The sequence below is a fragment of the Pteropus alecto genome, unplaced genomic scaffold, assembly GCF_000325575.1.
Source record: "Pteropus alecto unplaced genomic scaffold, ASM32557v1 scaffold71, whole genome shotgun sequence".
In the NCBI taxonomy this organism is placed as follows: domain Eukaryota; kingdom Metazoa; phylum Chordata; class Mammalia; order Chiroptera; family Pteropodidae; genus Pteropus; species Pteropus alecto.
The window spans coordinates 11820645-11836176 of NW_006433024.1; the positions used below are offsets into that span (position 1 = coordinate 11820645).

Below are 15532 nucleotides of genomic sequence, written 5' to 3' on the forward strand. Positions count from 1 at the left end.
GCCATCTACTGGGTAAAGACTTGCACTGCCATGGGGCTCCAGAACTGCGCCCCAGCCATTAAACAGGCCACTCAAGTGTTTGGCTTCCCCTTAATAGAGGCAGGCAATCAACAAACAGTGAAATGAATTACTTCCTCCTTTGAATTTCCCTCACATTTACTTAAGGCCAATATGGGGTATAAGTGATAAGAGCCTAATAACATAACATTACATTGATTTCTTATGGACAATCCCTGTTTCCGTAGATTGATGCTAAACTCTCAAGGGCTCATTGTTCTCCCCGTGACCAGCCCTGTGCTCTATAAGAAATGCTCCATAAACGCTTGTGACTGTGACTAGATAACATACACTGTGTGGGATGAGACTTTCCGAACAAATCTAATGGAATCGAATAACTGAACTAACGCAGAATGAGATAGGAATCGGACCATCATTCTGTTTATTTCATAGCATTGATAACCACACTCCACTTTTTTTTTGTCTCTCCTCTAAATTGAAGCTCCAAGATAGCAAGGATCACAAATGTCTTGCTCATCATTGTATGTCCAGCCCCTAGTAGCATCCATTCAAGAAATATTTTTTGAATGGATAGGTGGATTAATGAATGAGGGCCTGGACTCTCTGTCCTGCTTGCCTAGTGGCAATGCTCTGCTGCCCTGAGCCAGTTCTGCTGTCCTTGAGAACACCTTGATTTGACACATGGATACCATCACTCATCCAACCAATCAGACTACATATATAGCCAACTCTTATATTGAAGTTAAACTCACAAATCAAATTGGTGCTATTTGGAAAGGCAAGCATACAAGATTTCTCTGAGCAACTGCTGTCCTTCTATCTTGTTACTGTTTGCTTGTTACTATTTACCACTTACCTCCTGCATGAAAACATTCTTCCTCTTTTCTACCCTGCCCCCTACACAAGCCCACCTACTCATACAGAGTGACTGGAGTATTACTTAGGGAACATCTGTACCCCTTCCCCTTGTGATGGAGTATACTTCCCTAGTTGAATGATTTGGGGGCTTAGCCATGTGACTTCTTTTGGAATGTGAGTAAATGTGATATGAGCAGATGCCCTAAATATGCCTCTGTGTTTGGTTTGGCCTCTTGTGCTTCTGCAACCCACCCTGGGAAGAGCACGCTCCAAGTAGCTGCTCCCAGGACAACCCACAGAGCCATATAAAGAAAATCATCTGTCCTTTTGAGATTATTTGTTACACAGCAAAAACTGACTAATATACATGAACACGTTATCATCAGTAGCACCCCTAAGCGTCAACTTAGAAGTTCTATTCTCTGACTGCAACACCCTTGCATCTATGTGTTCCTCTGCTTCATTACCACTAAGGTTGCTTTCTGCTTCATTGGATCTCCACTCCTTATGATCTCTGTACCAGGCTCTTTCTGGTTTCATGTCCTACCCAACCTGGGCAATCACGTGTTAGCCAACTCTTGGATTAACCAAATGACTGGTTTAATTCATCTCTGCCACCACGCTGCTGGAGAGTATCTCCCAACTGCCTTCATTACATCATCTGCAAAGGAGTTCCTGCTTCAACTGCATCCTTGGTCTTGCTAGAACATGCTTTAACTGATCACTAGCTGGTGCCTTTCCTTATTCCTCACGTGGCTGTCCAAACCTGTGGTATTCTCAAGCCCCAGCCTCACTTCCGCTCTGCCCTGAGCAGAGATTTCACTTCCAACTTTTCAGAGAAGATAGAACTTTTGCAGGGGAATTCAGCAGTGGAGGTAAAATAGTACTGCAGTTAAGAACAAGGAGTCTGGAATCACACAGACTTAGGTATCTTCCTGTTTTGCTGACACCTGAGCAAAGGCACCTCTCAACCATCACTTCCTGTTTAAAACCTCCCTACTCTGACTCCCTGTGATTAAATTGTTCTTTTATCCATGTTCTCAGAGTGCTTAGCTATACCCTAATTTTTCTTTTGTATCTCACTGCATTCAGAATAACTAAACTCTTTACTCCATTTACTTACCTACAAGGCCACATATGATCTGATACCTGCCTGTGGCTCCAACCTGTTACATAGTCCTTCTCCAACTGACTCACACAGAGAAAGAGCGACCTTCCATATCCAACCGAAGAGAGAAAAATCCCAAAGTTATCTTACATACTGCAAAGGTCAATATGAACTCTAAAGCTGTGCGTTCTCTCTCTAATTATGTCTTTCTTAAACTTCTATTGAAAATAGTTTTGTTTCTGGACCACCTACCAGCTCGGCGAGTAAGACACACATAGAATAATGATGATATATTTATTGTATTAGTTGAGCTTTTGCTGTGTGCCAGGGAGAGTGCTAAATGCTTCACATGCATTATCTCATTTAATTCTCCAAATAGCCCCATGAAATAGAAAGTGGTTGTAGCAAGGTTCAATGACTTGGCCATGGTCACAACGCTAGTGACCCAGGTCTGTGTCATTCCAGAGCTTGTGCTCTTGATCATTATGCCACAACGTCTCCAGAGAACAGCTGCCGAAGGAAGACCAAGGTGAAATCCTCCAGCTAATCTACCTACAAGATAACTCACCAAAGTACTAAATTCAATTTCCTAGAAAGCGCCTAAAATGACATCAGAGTTTTAAATCTGCAGCTGAGAATGGCACTTTAGAAATTATCTGTATTCTGGATATTTAACTCTCGGGTTCACCCTGAAACACCAACACACTCCTTCCCCACCAGGAATAGCTGAGTTTCTCAGCTGCAGACCACATACCTCACCCTTTTCCCTCCACTCCTGAAATTCATGGCATTTTGCTAAGGTTGGATCAAAGAATACCAACAGCGCCAATACCAACTCCAGCCTTCATCTCTACAAACTGGGAATATCATTATGAGTAAAACTGCTCAGAGTCTAGGACCATCCTGACTGCTTCTGATTCGGATAGGGAGCGTGTCAAATAGGCATCACAAAACAATAACAGTCTATACACTGCTCCAGATCCAGACTCTCAGACGGACATCCACCATCAGGGCACTGCAGAGGGGACTCTTAAACTGAAGGAGAGGTTAGATTCCCACTCTAAGGATTGTTGAAACTCACAGGAGAACCTTAATAAAGACTAAGTAATTCTTAGAGATCAAGTAAAACCTAGAAAAAAAGATCTCTTTCCCGGGACAAGTGGCATGCTGACAATTTAATGTTTCAGGAATTAAACTCAGGATTCAAGAAATTTACCAATAGAAATTCATATTTAAAATGCATTACAGAGGTAGCATTTTCAAAGCTTTATTCACTGTTTGCTGGCCCACGCTAATGTGAAACTGCTTCTGGAATGGCCACGAGGCTGGCTGTGTGCAGAATGCCTTGGCTCTGTTTAGGAGAAAGGGGAAGATTTAAGAGCAGATAGGAACCCCCTGTGGCCAATTCCAAACAGATGTCCACAGTCCACACCCAGCAGATGGAAACACATCTTTGTTTTTTATGGCCTTACTGAGAAAGCCCTCTGGCTGCAAGCTTTCCAGAACTCAGATTCCAACAGCAGAAACCTTAGACCGTTGGAAGCTGAGACATCACAACAGCGAGCAGCAGGGACGGAGCTACCGCAGGGTCTACTCACGCATGCAGTCTCCTCCGTACCAGCCCGCCCGGCATTCTGCACAGTAGATCCCCTTCACATAGAAGTCGTCCAGAGTGCCGCCCCACGAGCCATTGCGGCAGGTCTTGCAGTTTTCAAAAATGGTACAACCTTAAACAGGTCCAAGAAGAGGGGGCGTTAGAGTCAGCACTTGCACGTTCCCATCAGCTGCGGCTGTGTGCGGAAAAACTGCGCACCTTGTCAGGGCCTTATCGCAACGAAGGGCATCGGGGACTCAGAAATGTGCCGAAGCCCTTAGGGAAAAATGCTCATTCCTAGGAAATGCCAAAGTCACTAGCATTCAATCTGAGGCGTTTTGGAGCATCGTCAGGACCATCTTCCTAGTTCATGGCTGACTAGGAAATAGCCTGCAGTGAAAGGTAGACTCTGTCAATACTGAGTACGTGCTCTCTTTAAAATCGTATTTCATGTCTATTATGGAATATTTTTAAAGTTCAGGCAAATGAACATAATTAAGACCACCTAAAAGATCATCACCCAGAGAAGACTGGTAACATTCTTTCTCTGTGTAACTCAGAGAATTGCCAAAAGGGTCAGAGGGCTGAGTTTAGAGCTACACAGCCTAGACCCACATGAAAATACATAACAAACTTGGTCCCCTGAGGACCCCGGGGCTGCTGGACATTATGGAAGTCACCATTAACGTCCTTGCCTCTGTGCCTCTGGACCCCGATCCTCCTTGCAACCACTGCCACCATCACAGAGGAGGCTGTCGTCAGTCAATGACAGGAATGATAGAAATTTCTAAAACCACACTGAGATATCATTTCTTATGTATGAAATTGGCAAAAACCCCAAATGACATATTCTGTTGCAAGGCTTTGGGAAAACAGTACCCTCATACATGCTGCTGTGAATGCCAAAGGCACGGAAGAAAATTTGGCAAAGGCTGGCAAAATGACATATGCACCTGCCTTCGACCCAGCAATCTCTCATCTAGGAATCTACCCCAAAGATACATAGCAAAAACACTAAATGATGTATGCCTAAGGCCATGCACTGGAGCTTTGTAATAGCAAAAAAGCTGGAAATAACCCAGATACTCATTAACTATGCTAATCTACACAATGCAGTTATGAGTAACTATAAACAGAAATGAAGATCATGGTTTATACTGTCAGTGAGTGATCTCCAGCATGTATTGGTAAAAGCAAAGTAGTTAGCAGCGTTGACGGTCATGCTATCTTTGGTGCAAGAGGGGAAAGATATATAAATGTATATATATATATTTGCTTGTAAAACAGAAAACAGATGGAAATAATAAACCTCTCAGTATATCAAATAGGTGGCAGAAACGACAGAGAAGAGAATTACAGGCAAACCCTGGCAATACGTGGGTTTGGTTCCAGACCACTGTAATAAAGTGAGTCCTAATCTTCCTGCTGGTGGAGGGTCTTGCCTTCAACTTGTAAAAAATGCAACGTTTGTGAAGCGCAATAAAATGCAGTGCAATAAAACCAGGTGTGCCTATACAGCAGTTGTCTTTAAAAAAGCCTTACAATAGCATTTTGACTGTGTATATGGAGTGGGACATCTTCTAAAGTCAATAACCACCACGAAGAAATCATAATTTCATTCAGTGGTCTGACTGAATGAATTACTAATAGTGCTGTTGTTATTTTGCACAATTACCTTATGTTCTAATATAGGATAAAGCAAATAAGTGAATAGGTTAATATTATTAGGAAACAAGATTTTCACCATGAGAGAAAACAGATACAAATGTAAAATCAAAGAAATAAACAACCTTATAATATTACATCTGAACTTGAATATCAGCATAAACTCATTTTTTTCTTGTTTTAAAAAAATATGTATTTTCCAACTCCATTTACTAAAAGGGGAGGGGGGGAGGGAAACCTAGTAACAATGACAGTCCAATGGCAAGGAACACCTCCGGTGCCTAGATTGTGGTCTCAGACCAGAGTTCCTTAGAGAAATGGCTGACTCTACATGTGGGACAGAAAATGCACAGGAAGAGCCTGAAACATTTCGTTGTGTGAGAAATCAAGGAAGCCTTCAAAAACCAGTGTGGCCATATCAGAATACAGAAGGACATGAAGGGGCTTCCAGTGTCCCATAATGGGATGATATATCATTAAAATGACTAAAATGGATTAAATCACATAAATAAATAAAAATACCTGAGTTCACAATGACACGCACACAGAGAAACCTCTTGGATCACCAATAGTGGCTGCTAGAGTATCAATTCATTATTTTGAAAATTAGCCGTGTTTTTTTTTTAAGTGTTATTTAGCCCTTTCTTTCAGGATAACCAAGTGGTTGATATGGGATAGCTCTTCACTACTTAGATCCAAAGATCACTCCAGGTGATGAGGTTGGGTGTCTCCTGTATGACGCAACTGGAAGCATCCAGCACCACCTATGAAGTTCTCTTACCTGACAGATGACCCAGTGCCATCTCACAAAACCAAAGCCCCACCCACACCCCAGCAATAACCACTAAGCTTTTGAAAATATTGAAAATTGTTCAAAGATTTCAATATCACTGCCAGAGACTTCCAGTTGGGAGACCCTGGCTTAACTCCCAAAGTTTCCTGAGAAAATTTGGTGGCATTACTCAACTATTTCCCTATAAACCACACTCATCCATCAGGGAATGGGGAAGCAGATTTCTTTTCTGGATCAAATGTGCAAAGGTTATACTGAGGTGGTTTCTATTCTAAAGCTCAGCATTAATGTCTTCCAGGAAGGAAGATGGCTTGGATGTATCGTGTATGTTCTTGAGTCTCAGTTTCTTCCCTCCTCTAGAGTCTCCTACAAAAGGAAGAAAGTTCCTGGTAGTGATATGTGTTATTCACTGTAAGTTGCTAATCACACTGGAAACGGCTTCTTCAGTCTGAGGCTCAAGGTCCACACTGGCCTCCACCCAGGCAGGCGTTTCAGTGAGAAAAGACAGTCGCTGTCCCTCTATGGTGAGGGCAGGGAGAGAGGCAGTTTGTTCAGCCTGATGCAAAAGCGAAGGAATGGGCATCATGGCCGGGGAAGGCGCCATCTCATCCTAAGATGCTCTCATGTCACCGGGACCACCTCCCAAATGTTGAGCTCAGAAGCCAGAGCATCATTCTTGACTTCTTCTTTCCCCTTCCCCCATCCAACCAATCCCAATTATTGTCAATTCCACTCTCTTTAACATCTCTCATATCCCTCCACCTTTCTCCGTCCACAGGGCTTCTGTGTTCATTGAGGTCTCCATCACTCCTCCCCTGGCTCCAAGAGTGCCCTTCCTCCAATCCTTTCTCCATACTGCAGCTAGAAAATTGGCTTCCACCTCTTTACTAAAGAACCTCCAATGTTGCTAAACTATCTTCAGGACATAGTCTAAACTTCATAGCACAACTTAAGAAGCCCTTCAGGGTTCAGCCCCCATTCTGTCTTTCATATTGCTCTCTCTTAAGCTTTTCTCTTTGTCTAACTATCTCTCTCCATGTTTAATATACACACACACCCTCCCACCAGACTGAGCTACTTGCAATTCCCTAAACCCTATGCTTTCTTTTGCCACAGGGCCTTAGCACTTGCTGTCCTCTATGGCTTGACCTCTCTACCAGACCCCTTCACTCTTTTTAGTTTGCTGCCTCCATCTTCAGCACGCACATCACCTTCTCCAATAAGACTCCACCGCCCTTTCCCCCATCAACCCTCATCCTCAGCCATGCTCCCATGTAGCTTGTGCTTCTCTGTCATAGCACTTACCACGCTGGATTACAGTTGCCTGTTTACCCTTTCATCTCTGCCTCCAGGCTGCAAGCTCTGGGGATGGGGGAAGTGTGAGGTTTGTTTTTTTTTTTTAAATCATTGTATTCCCAGTGCCTGATGTGGTATCTGGGAGTGCTCAGTCTGTTAAATGAATGAATGAGTGGATGACTTCACAGCTTACAAGTTTAACACTGAAAAGCGTACTAACTCCTCCAAGTCCTCCAGTTAGAATGAGCTAAATTATGCTACTCTTAATAATCATGGTATCACAGCCTCCTGATGTCTGCCTGCCAGAATTCAAATGTTCAGCATGTTCCCCTTTGTGACTCAGAAAACACAAGGCAATCTGAGGTCTCCCCTTCCACACTCACCTGGGTGAATTAGGCAGGAGTCACACTCATTGTCCTCATTCCTGCAGCAAGGGATAGTATAACCCACAACTTCCTTCTTTCCGGGGCAGATGCATTCAATCTGATCATATTCACAGCACTCCCGACACATGATATTCCACTCAGCTCCAGGGCAGGCTTCATTAATGACCGTGTACTCTGAAACAGAAACGAGCATGTAAGGACAAAGGTCCTAGCAGGAAGGGGTAAGACTCATAAGAAGTCCGCTGCTAAAAAGCAGCCTTACTCTACAAATGTGTTGCCCTGCTTGAATGATGGAGAAGACCGTGTGAATCCTTCTAGGCCAATGCTTCCAAGGTGGGTAGCCTGCCTCGAAGGGTGTTCCAAGCCATCCACCGTGGCACAGATGGAACTTGTTAGAACTACTATTCATTTTTATTTTTTAATAAAAAGAAAGAAATCATGCTCTATCGATATATAATCTAGGTGGACTGACACATACATAATTTATCAACAAGTAAACATCTCTTGGGTGCCTATGCTCAGTTCTGTTTCCCGGGGCACAGAGGGCCCCTGCTTACAGCTACGCAGCTCATGCGCGCCCCAGCTCCAGGAGGAACCATTCGACCGCACGACTGTGCAGTGCAGCCCAGGCCTTCGGGCCATCAAAAAGGTCTGGAGCCCTATCTCTAGATTAGGCCATTCAAGTGCGAGGCTGATTGCCAAAGCAGAGACCATGTCATTTCCTTTAAACTTGGCTCCTCAATTTTGCAACATGCCATTTTTATGGTACCTTCAAAGCTAAAACCAACAGAAAAGACAAAAAGCATCTTAATTAGTATGTTTGGGAGAATTTCAATGTTTTACCAGGGTGAACTCACTGGCAGAACTTTATTCGGTCGCCGATTTCAACTGAGCATTTTTTCCCATGAGAAAAAAAAAAAAGTATTCTTTTCTGGGTAGGATTTCTGTTTTTCTTTCTTTTTTAAAAATACACCTTAAGTAAATGAAAAAGAAAAACCATCTGGCAAAATCTATAAGAGGAATGAGTTGGAGGCTGCCCAGAGGAGCCCAGGGTAAGAAACAGACAGGTTTGATTCACTATTCTTTTTTCCCCACTTTCCATTCCTAAACATTTTATACACAGGTCATGATTGAAGCAAAAATAGGTCAGATATTTGAGGGAGAAAGTAAAAGAAACCCCAGGCAGGATGTCCAGGCACGCTTTGCAGGCCCACATAAACTAACCTTAGTATCTGTGGCAGCTTCTAACCTCTTGAAATTTCATAGTTTAGTTTACTATTTTCTGCTCCTAAACTAAATTCAGAAGTCTGATACAGTGTTGATAATTCTTAATTTGCCAAATAGAGACATTTAAAAAAAAAAAAGATCACCATCTACTCTCAGCCGCAGGTCATAAGAACATTCTAGCATCATAGAAAGGAGCCATTTGCATAATAAGGTTTTTTTTCATTTTCTACCAGCAAAGATCCTCACACTGGCATTGGGGAATGACTGGCAGAGACCATCGTGACCCTGTCACTACTGAGATTTTGTTTCCCCCTCAGGGACAGATACCAGGACTTATGTAGCTGAGCTTCCCATGTTTCTGACGTTGGCTGGATGAAGTGAATGACTTCTAAAATCTAGATGAGAGCCTAATGGTTAAAAGTGAAGGAAAGCAGAAGAAAACACAGGGGTAAATATTCACGATCTTGGATTTGGCACTGGATTCTTACATACAACACCAAAAGTATGTGCAACGAAAGAAAAACAGATAAATTGAAAGGTTAACCCGCGAAGTCATTTAATCACTCCGTTCCTCAGTTTCCCCATTGAGCACAGTGCTAAGTGTATGGGTGAATCAATGAATTCCTTCTTTCATTCCACATGTATTTACTGAGTGTCCACTATGTACCAGGAATGAGGCTGGGTGCCACAATGGAGAGAAAAACAGGCACCAACCCTGGCCCTGTGGAGCTCACAGTTTCTTAGGGGAGCAGATGTTGAATAAATGACCCCACAAACACAGAATCACTAACTGCGATAAGGAACATTTAGGATGTTATGAGAACAAACAAATGGTCACGAAGGGACATTAACACCAAATCTACAGGATTTGTATTGTTAGGGGATTCTAAATAAAATCAGACAGAAATCTATGTATCTGCTAAAATCAGAGCCCTTCCCAAAAACACAAACGTGATGGAGGAGGTGATGGTTTTAATGGTTCTGTGAGCTTTTCCCTCTGGTCTGGCAAATCCACCCTTTTCTTTGTCCCCACAGAGACAGGAAAATGCCTCTACAACACGAGAAAGAAATACATACATACGTAAATAAAATATTCTATGAGAAATATTTACAGTTGACCAACTGAAGAGATGAAAAAATACAATAAGCAGACAAGAGCAAACTCCTGGAATTTTTTTCCCCCTCCATTTATTAGAATTACTTTTGCAGAAAGAGTACATTGGTCATTTGCCTTTAGATGGACAAATCGCAGGAATTTCAGCATGGGGCTGAAGGCCAGGTCCAGGAGCTAGGATTTAGAGAATCATTAATAGTAGTAAAAGTTACTGAATGTTTTCATATGTGTGCACTAAAGCACTTTAGCATTTGTTTAGTTAAAGTGCTTCTATATTGTTTATGCAATTAAATCTTCAAAATGACCCGGTGAGGTCCATGACACAGTCTCTTTTAAGTTAAAATGATCTACTCCAACCTCTTCACTCTACCAGTGAGGAAAAGAGCGAAGTAGGGAAGAAGCAAATAGAAATGCCAAAGAAGCCTTTTTAGGGAATTCACTCTGGAGGGAAAAGGAGGCCCACAGAATTCCAGGCCTAGGGAGGAAACGGACATCCTGCTGCTTCGGGGGAAGCAGGCTGGAACCACCTCCAGCTCCGTCAGCCACTGGGTTGGCCATTCGTTCATCACTAATTCTTCCACTGGATAAAATATTTTTTTCTCTAAAACACACTACACATTTTAATATAAAAGATTCCTCATGAAAGCATCAAAAAATAAAATCATAAAGGAATAAAAAGTAGTCAGAAATAACCTTAATATTTTATTGCCTATCCTTTCAATTGTCTTCTTTCATCAGACATATATATCCACGTGTAGATACTAATGAACGTGAAGACACAGTCTTCTTACCTCTCAAAACGAGTAACATATGTTTTGTTTTAAAAACTGCTTTTTTTTTTTTACTTTATGCAGCTCACGGACATTTTGTCATGACATTGAGTGGTCTTAAAAAATGACTTTAAATTACTGCATAATTATCCTGTGTCTACAAGTGCTTCCCTCCCTCTCTTTTTAAACCGGGGGAAAATATCAGGAGAGTTGCAAAGTGCTTCGGCATCACCAGCTTGGCTCAAGCCCTTCTCTCGAACGCCGTGCTCGGGTCCGCCATCCTCGTATCTCCTGTCTAGAGTGGAGAGTCCAGTCATATGAATCCAGCTCTGGTTCTTCTGGAATTCATTTTGGAAAATGCAAGACACTTAAGCTGCTAGTCCTGTTTTATCAATGGGAACACCAAAGCAATGACAACAATGCTGACCATCTGGCACAAGTTCAGCTCGTGGTGAGCAAATGAATGAACAAATGAAAGAAAGTTGGCTGTCATCACCATCATTACTTTGCACAGCCCTTCGAAAGCCTAATAGTTTACTGTCAGGCTATCCAATGCTGAATGTTTTCCATTGCTGACAAGATGAAGAACACTTGATCCCCCAGACGGCCAGGACTTAACTCCACAGAATGGCATGGGAGTTATTGTGTCCCCTTGGCATAGTCTCCAAGTGCCATGTTTTCAGCACTAGATTTTAAGGAAATACATTGACAAGATGGCTGTTAAGGTCCAAATGAAAAACTCAGAGGATTCTTAATGAAAACAAAGGTCAGCCTGTTCCATACATGATTGAAACATCAGCTGTCAGGCTAAAGGCCCAGGCGGAGACCACCTCAGTAGGTAGCAAGGAAAGGCGCTTTTACCATGCACCCGCCTAGTGTCAGACTCTGCCTTTGCGCCCACCAAAAACCCCATGGCCTTCCCATCTAACCACATTTAATTAAAATTTCTACTGAGTTTTTTACTGTCCTGCATTTTATAAATGAGGCCAGAGGGATAAAAAAAAAAAAAAAAAGACATATGAACCAGAGATATACAAGTAGGTAGCTTGGGCTCCTCTCTTCCCCCCACTTACTCCCCCACTTCTTCTTATTATCCCCATATTAATGTCTAGGCAACATTCCTGACAACTGAGGGTCTGACCTCCTACTCCATGGGACATGGGACCAACGACAGACAGGTAAATCCCAGGCAGGAACGACTTAGACAGGAAGAATGACTGGGGCCCTCAGTGACTCTTGATCTCCTCCTAACCTTTCAGAACCTTCCCATCACAAAGTGAACCGCATTCACAGCCTGGCTGGATTCCTAACCTCAGTTACCTGTCTTCCCCTTCTCACAGCTCCTCTTGTTCATGACAGGACAGCTGGAGAGTCAAGGCCTTCATCACCTTTCCTTTGGGTACCAGGAGTGATAAAACGTGCAGTGGACTCCCCAGAAATCTGGTTTTTAGCCATCTGTACACTGGGGAGGGCTAGGGAGGCAGACAGCAGTTTGTCACTTCCTCTCTCTCCTCTTCCTTTGTTTAGCACACCGTTCCACACGGTGCCTCTTCATTCATCCTCCTCTGTTCTCTGGGTCCCAGAACCCACGGGGAATGTATCTGAGCCCTCAGCATATACCAGCTCATTGAATCCTCGCAGTCGCCCTTCAAAGTTTTATTTCCTTCATTGAACAGATGAGGAAACAGAAGAACAGAAAGGGTAAGTAAATTACTCCAGGTGGCACAGCTTTCAGGTGAAAGAAGAAAGATCGGAACCGGGTCTTTCTGGGGCCAAAGTCTTGTTCCTTCCAATACTACCTTGATTCTAGAGAACTCGCACCTCTGACTTTACAAATTAAGAATGCAGCATTTGGTGAAGTGCGCACGCTTGGGAATCCAACCACCCAAATTTTAATCCTGAATCTGTCCCTCTTTTACGTTGCTGGACAACCACAGACAAGGCACTTTGGTGCAGATTTTCCCCAAACTTCACGAGGATAGAAATAGATTGATGGGGTGACAAAGACAATGGGCGTAAAGGGTTTTGGAAGGAAAACTGCCTATCTATCAAGTCATTATCATTATTCTCTGCAGAATAAAAAAATAAAAAAATAAAAAATTTGCACATTTGCCTAAGACACAAATGGCCAAAAGACCAAAGGCGGTGAGGCCCACACTTACCTGGCATTTTCGAATAGTCTGCTCATGTTTTTATTACAGCTTTCCGGGGTCCTTCCCCTTGCTTCTAGATCTCCTAGTCTCATTTTTCTAATACCCCTTCTTTAGATACCTATTAAAATAGGGCATACCTCACCTCCTGCTGCTTCCCTTCTAGAAATAGAAATTCTACATCCATAGCCAACGGGAACAAAACCCAAACACTAGCATCTTGGAAAAGCCTCCAGTTGCCACTGTGCTGCTGGAAATCTTTGAAAGACAGCTGCTTCTGAGATATTTCAAACATTGGAATATGAGCTAACTAGATTTTTTTTTTTTTTTATTAGCATTGGCTACTAAAAAGAGAATTTAATAATGCTTCTAAAAGCACTTGGCAATAGAACTCAGCAAATACAGCAACCAAAGCATTAAAATGGCTACGTTAAAAACAATAAAACTTAAGCTATACCCTAAAAATCCAATCTGGATTTCCCCAGACACAAGAATTCGACAAACTATGCCACCTGCTCCCTCAATTTTCTACACTTTTAAAAACTTCTTTCTTGGGTTTTCACACAGGGGTCTTGGTCAACTGCTTCACCTCTTTGCCAAAAGCTCCCAGAGTTAGTATTCCCGTCTTCACATCCAGGTTCACCGAGGCCAGGCGGAAGACAGATTTTCCTTCTACCAAAGGCAACTGGCCAACAGCAGATGTGAAGTGTGGAGGAATGTGGAGTGAGGATGATGCCTTTGTGATGGTATATCTGACGGTGCAAGAAACCCTAAGCTGGCAGCAGCTTCAGGCAGGCTCACCCTCATTATAGGTACCTCCTCTAGCTCTGCAGGCTAGAACAAGATGAAGGGGAACTTCTTTATGCCTCCGGATTCATGACTGGTTCCACCCTTGAGTCACAGCAGGTGATCATGAGTAACATCTCTTGTGTGACAGGCAACGCCTTGACCCAGAATCATATGCTGTGTAAGGCATCATCCCCTCAGCCCCTGCAAGAAGGTACCACTGCTCCCATTTCAAACACAGAGAAACTAAAGCACAGTCCATGGCAGACATTCTCCCTAAGGCTGGAAGGAAGCTGTATGATAAACTTCAGGGGAGAAAGCAAGTCTCAAAGAGATACATGTATGGTGACTCTTTGGGGAATTTCTTTTTTTCTGACAAAGAATCACAGATTAATGAAATAAGACTATGCACCAATCTAAAGGGGACTTCAAGGGACTGTGTAATTTCCGTTCTACTGTATATAGAATAGCCAGTATTTCCACTTCTCAATTCTTCATGAAACTTGTGCTAGTGGGGAAAATAGTAGAAAGGAGAGGAGTAGAAGACATCTTTACTTTCTCGAGTACTCCCTTTTTGTGAGACATGACACTAAATATTTTAAACAGATTACCTCATTTAACACCTGTGATAAACCTATGACAAAGACAGTTATTATCCTTAGTCTACAGGTTGGAAGGTGATAAGGCCAAATTAAAGAGATTAAGTCAAGAAAACCACCCAAGAAAACCAGCCATAAATGACAGAGCCAGAATTCAAACCCTGGCCCATCTTTTAAAACATAATACGCCATACCCCACATACATAGACATTCATATGTATACACACAGAAACATATCCATGTCCACATCTACACTTTTATTCTTCTATGCACCTGTGTATTAAAACTTGAACATATCCATACCAAGACATATGTATCAAAGATGAATTCCATAAATATAGCAAGTGAGGGCTAAATCTTTGCTGAGAAGCTCCTGCGTTACTCAAGTCTCATTAGGCAGGATATCCTTTAAAGGAACAGCCAGTTTTATTCCTCACTCATTGCCTCTGTAGTCATCCAATCTGAAACAAGTCTGGGCAGAGAAAAGAGGCAAGCAACGCTAGGGCCAAGGAGAAGCGAGTTGCATGACAACAAAATCAATATTTAACAAATTCAGGAATAAAGTAGTTCCCAGAAATGGCAAACGAGGGGTTGATGAACAGCTAAGACTCACATGCTGTCTCCAAGGGATACAGCCCCAATGTAAACAGCCTAGGCCACTTTCAGGTTGTGGAGATCAAGGTCATGGTGACAGAGCTATACCAGAACTGGCAAACATGAGGGGTAAATAACAAGAGATTGGAGACAAGCACATGTGTATGTGTGTGTCAGAGAAAGACGGGGAAGGGAGAGGCGATGCACAAACCTTGAACTCGGTGTCCTCAGAGACTAAAAGAATGCTCAAATATTCTCTTTATTTTTGAAGAGGAGACAGTGTGACTGTCACCAAAGATACAATCTAGTCAGGAAGTCCAGTCACAGCTCTTATTCCCTAGAACTCCTACATCAACATGAGTGCTCGTGAATCAGATTCACGCGTCAAGTTTGTCCAGTGACCCCAGGCCGGCCACCTTATTTTCAGTAAACTGAATACGAGAAATGAGTTTTCTCAATGAACCATGCATGTCAATGCCGGTGAGGACTTTTCTCCCAGAAACGTGGATGGGATTATCTCCACGGTTCTTGCAACATCTCAACAAGTGTTACATGACAAGGATGCCAGACTTCC

General features: G+C 42.7%; 1 protein-coding gene across 2 annotated transcripts in view; it reads right to left on the minus strand.

The window, feature by feature from the left end:
- The window catches only part of PAMR1 (peptidase domain containing associated with muscle regeneration 1), a 141381-nt gene that overhangs the window by 40349 nt on the left and 85500 nt on the right, over positions 1–15532 (minus strand). For both annotated transcript variants that reach the window (XM_025044130.1, XM_006908033.3), the window contains 2 exons: positions 7716–7892; positions 3583–3711 (listed from right to left, as the gene is read on the minus strand). In XM_025044130.1, coding sequence (XP_024899898.1) covers positions 3583–3711; positions 7716–7845 — 259 coding nt within the window. In that variant the 5' untranslated portion in view covers positions 7846–7892. The remainder of the gene's footprint in view (positions 1–3582; positions 3712–7715; positions 7893–15532) is intronic.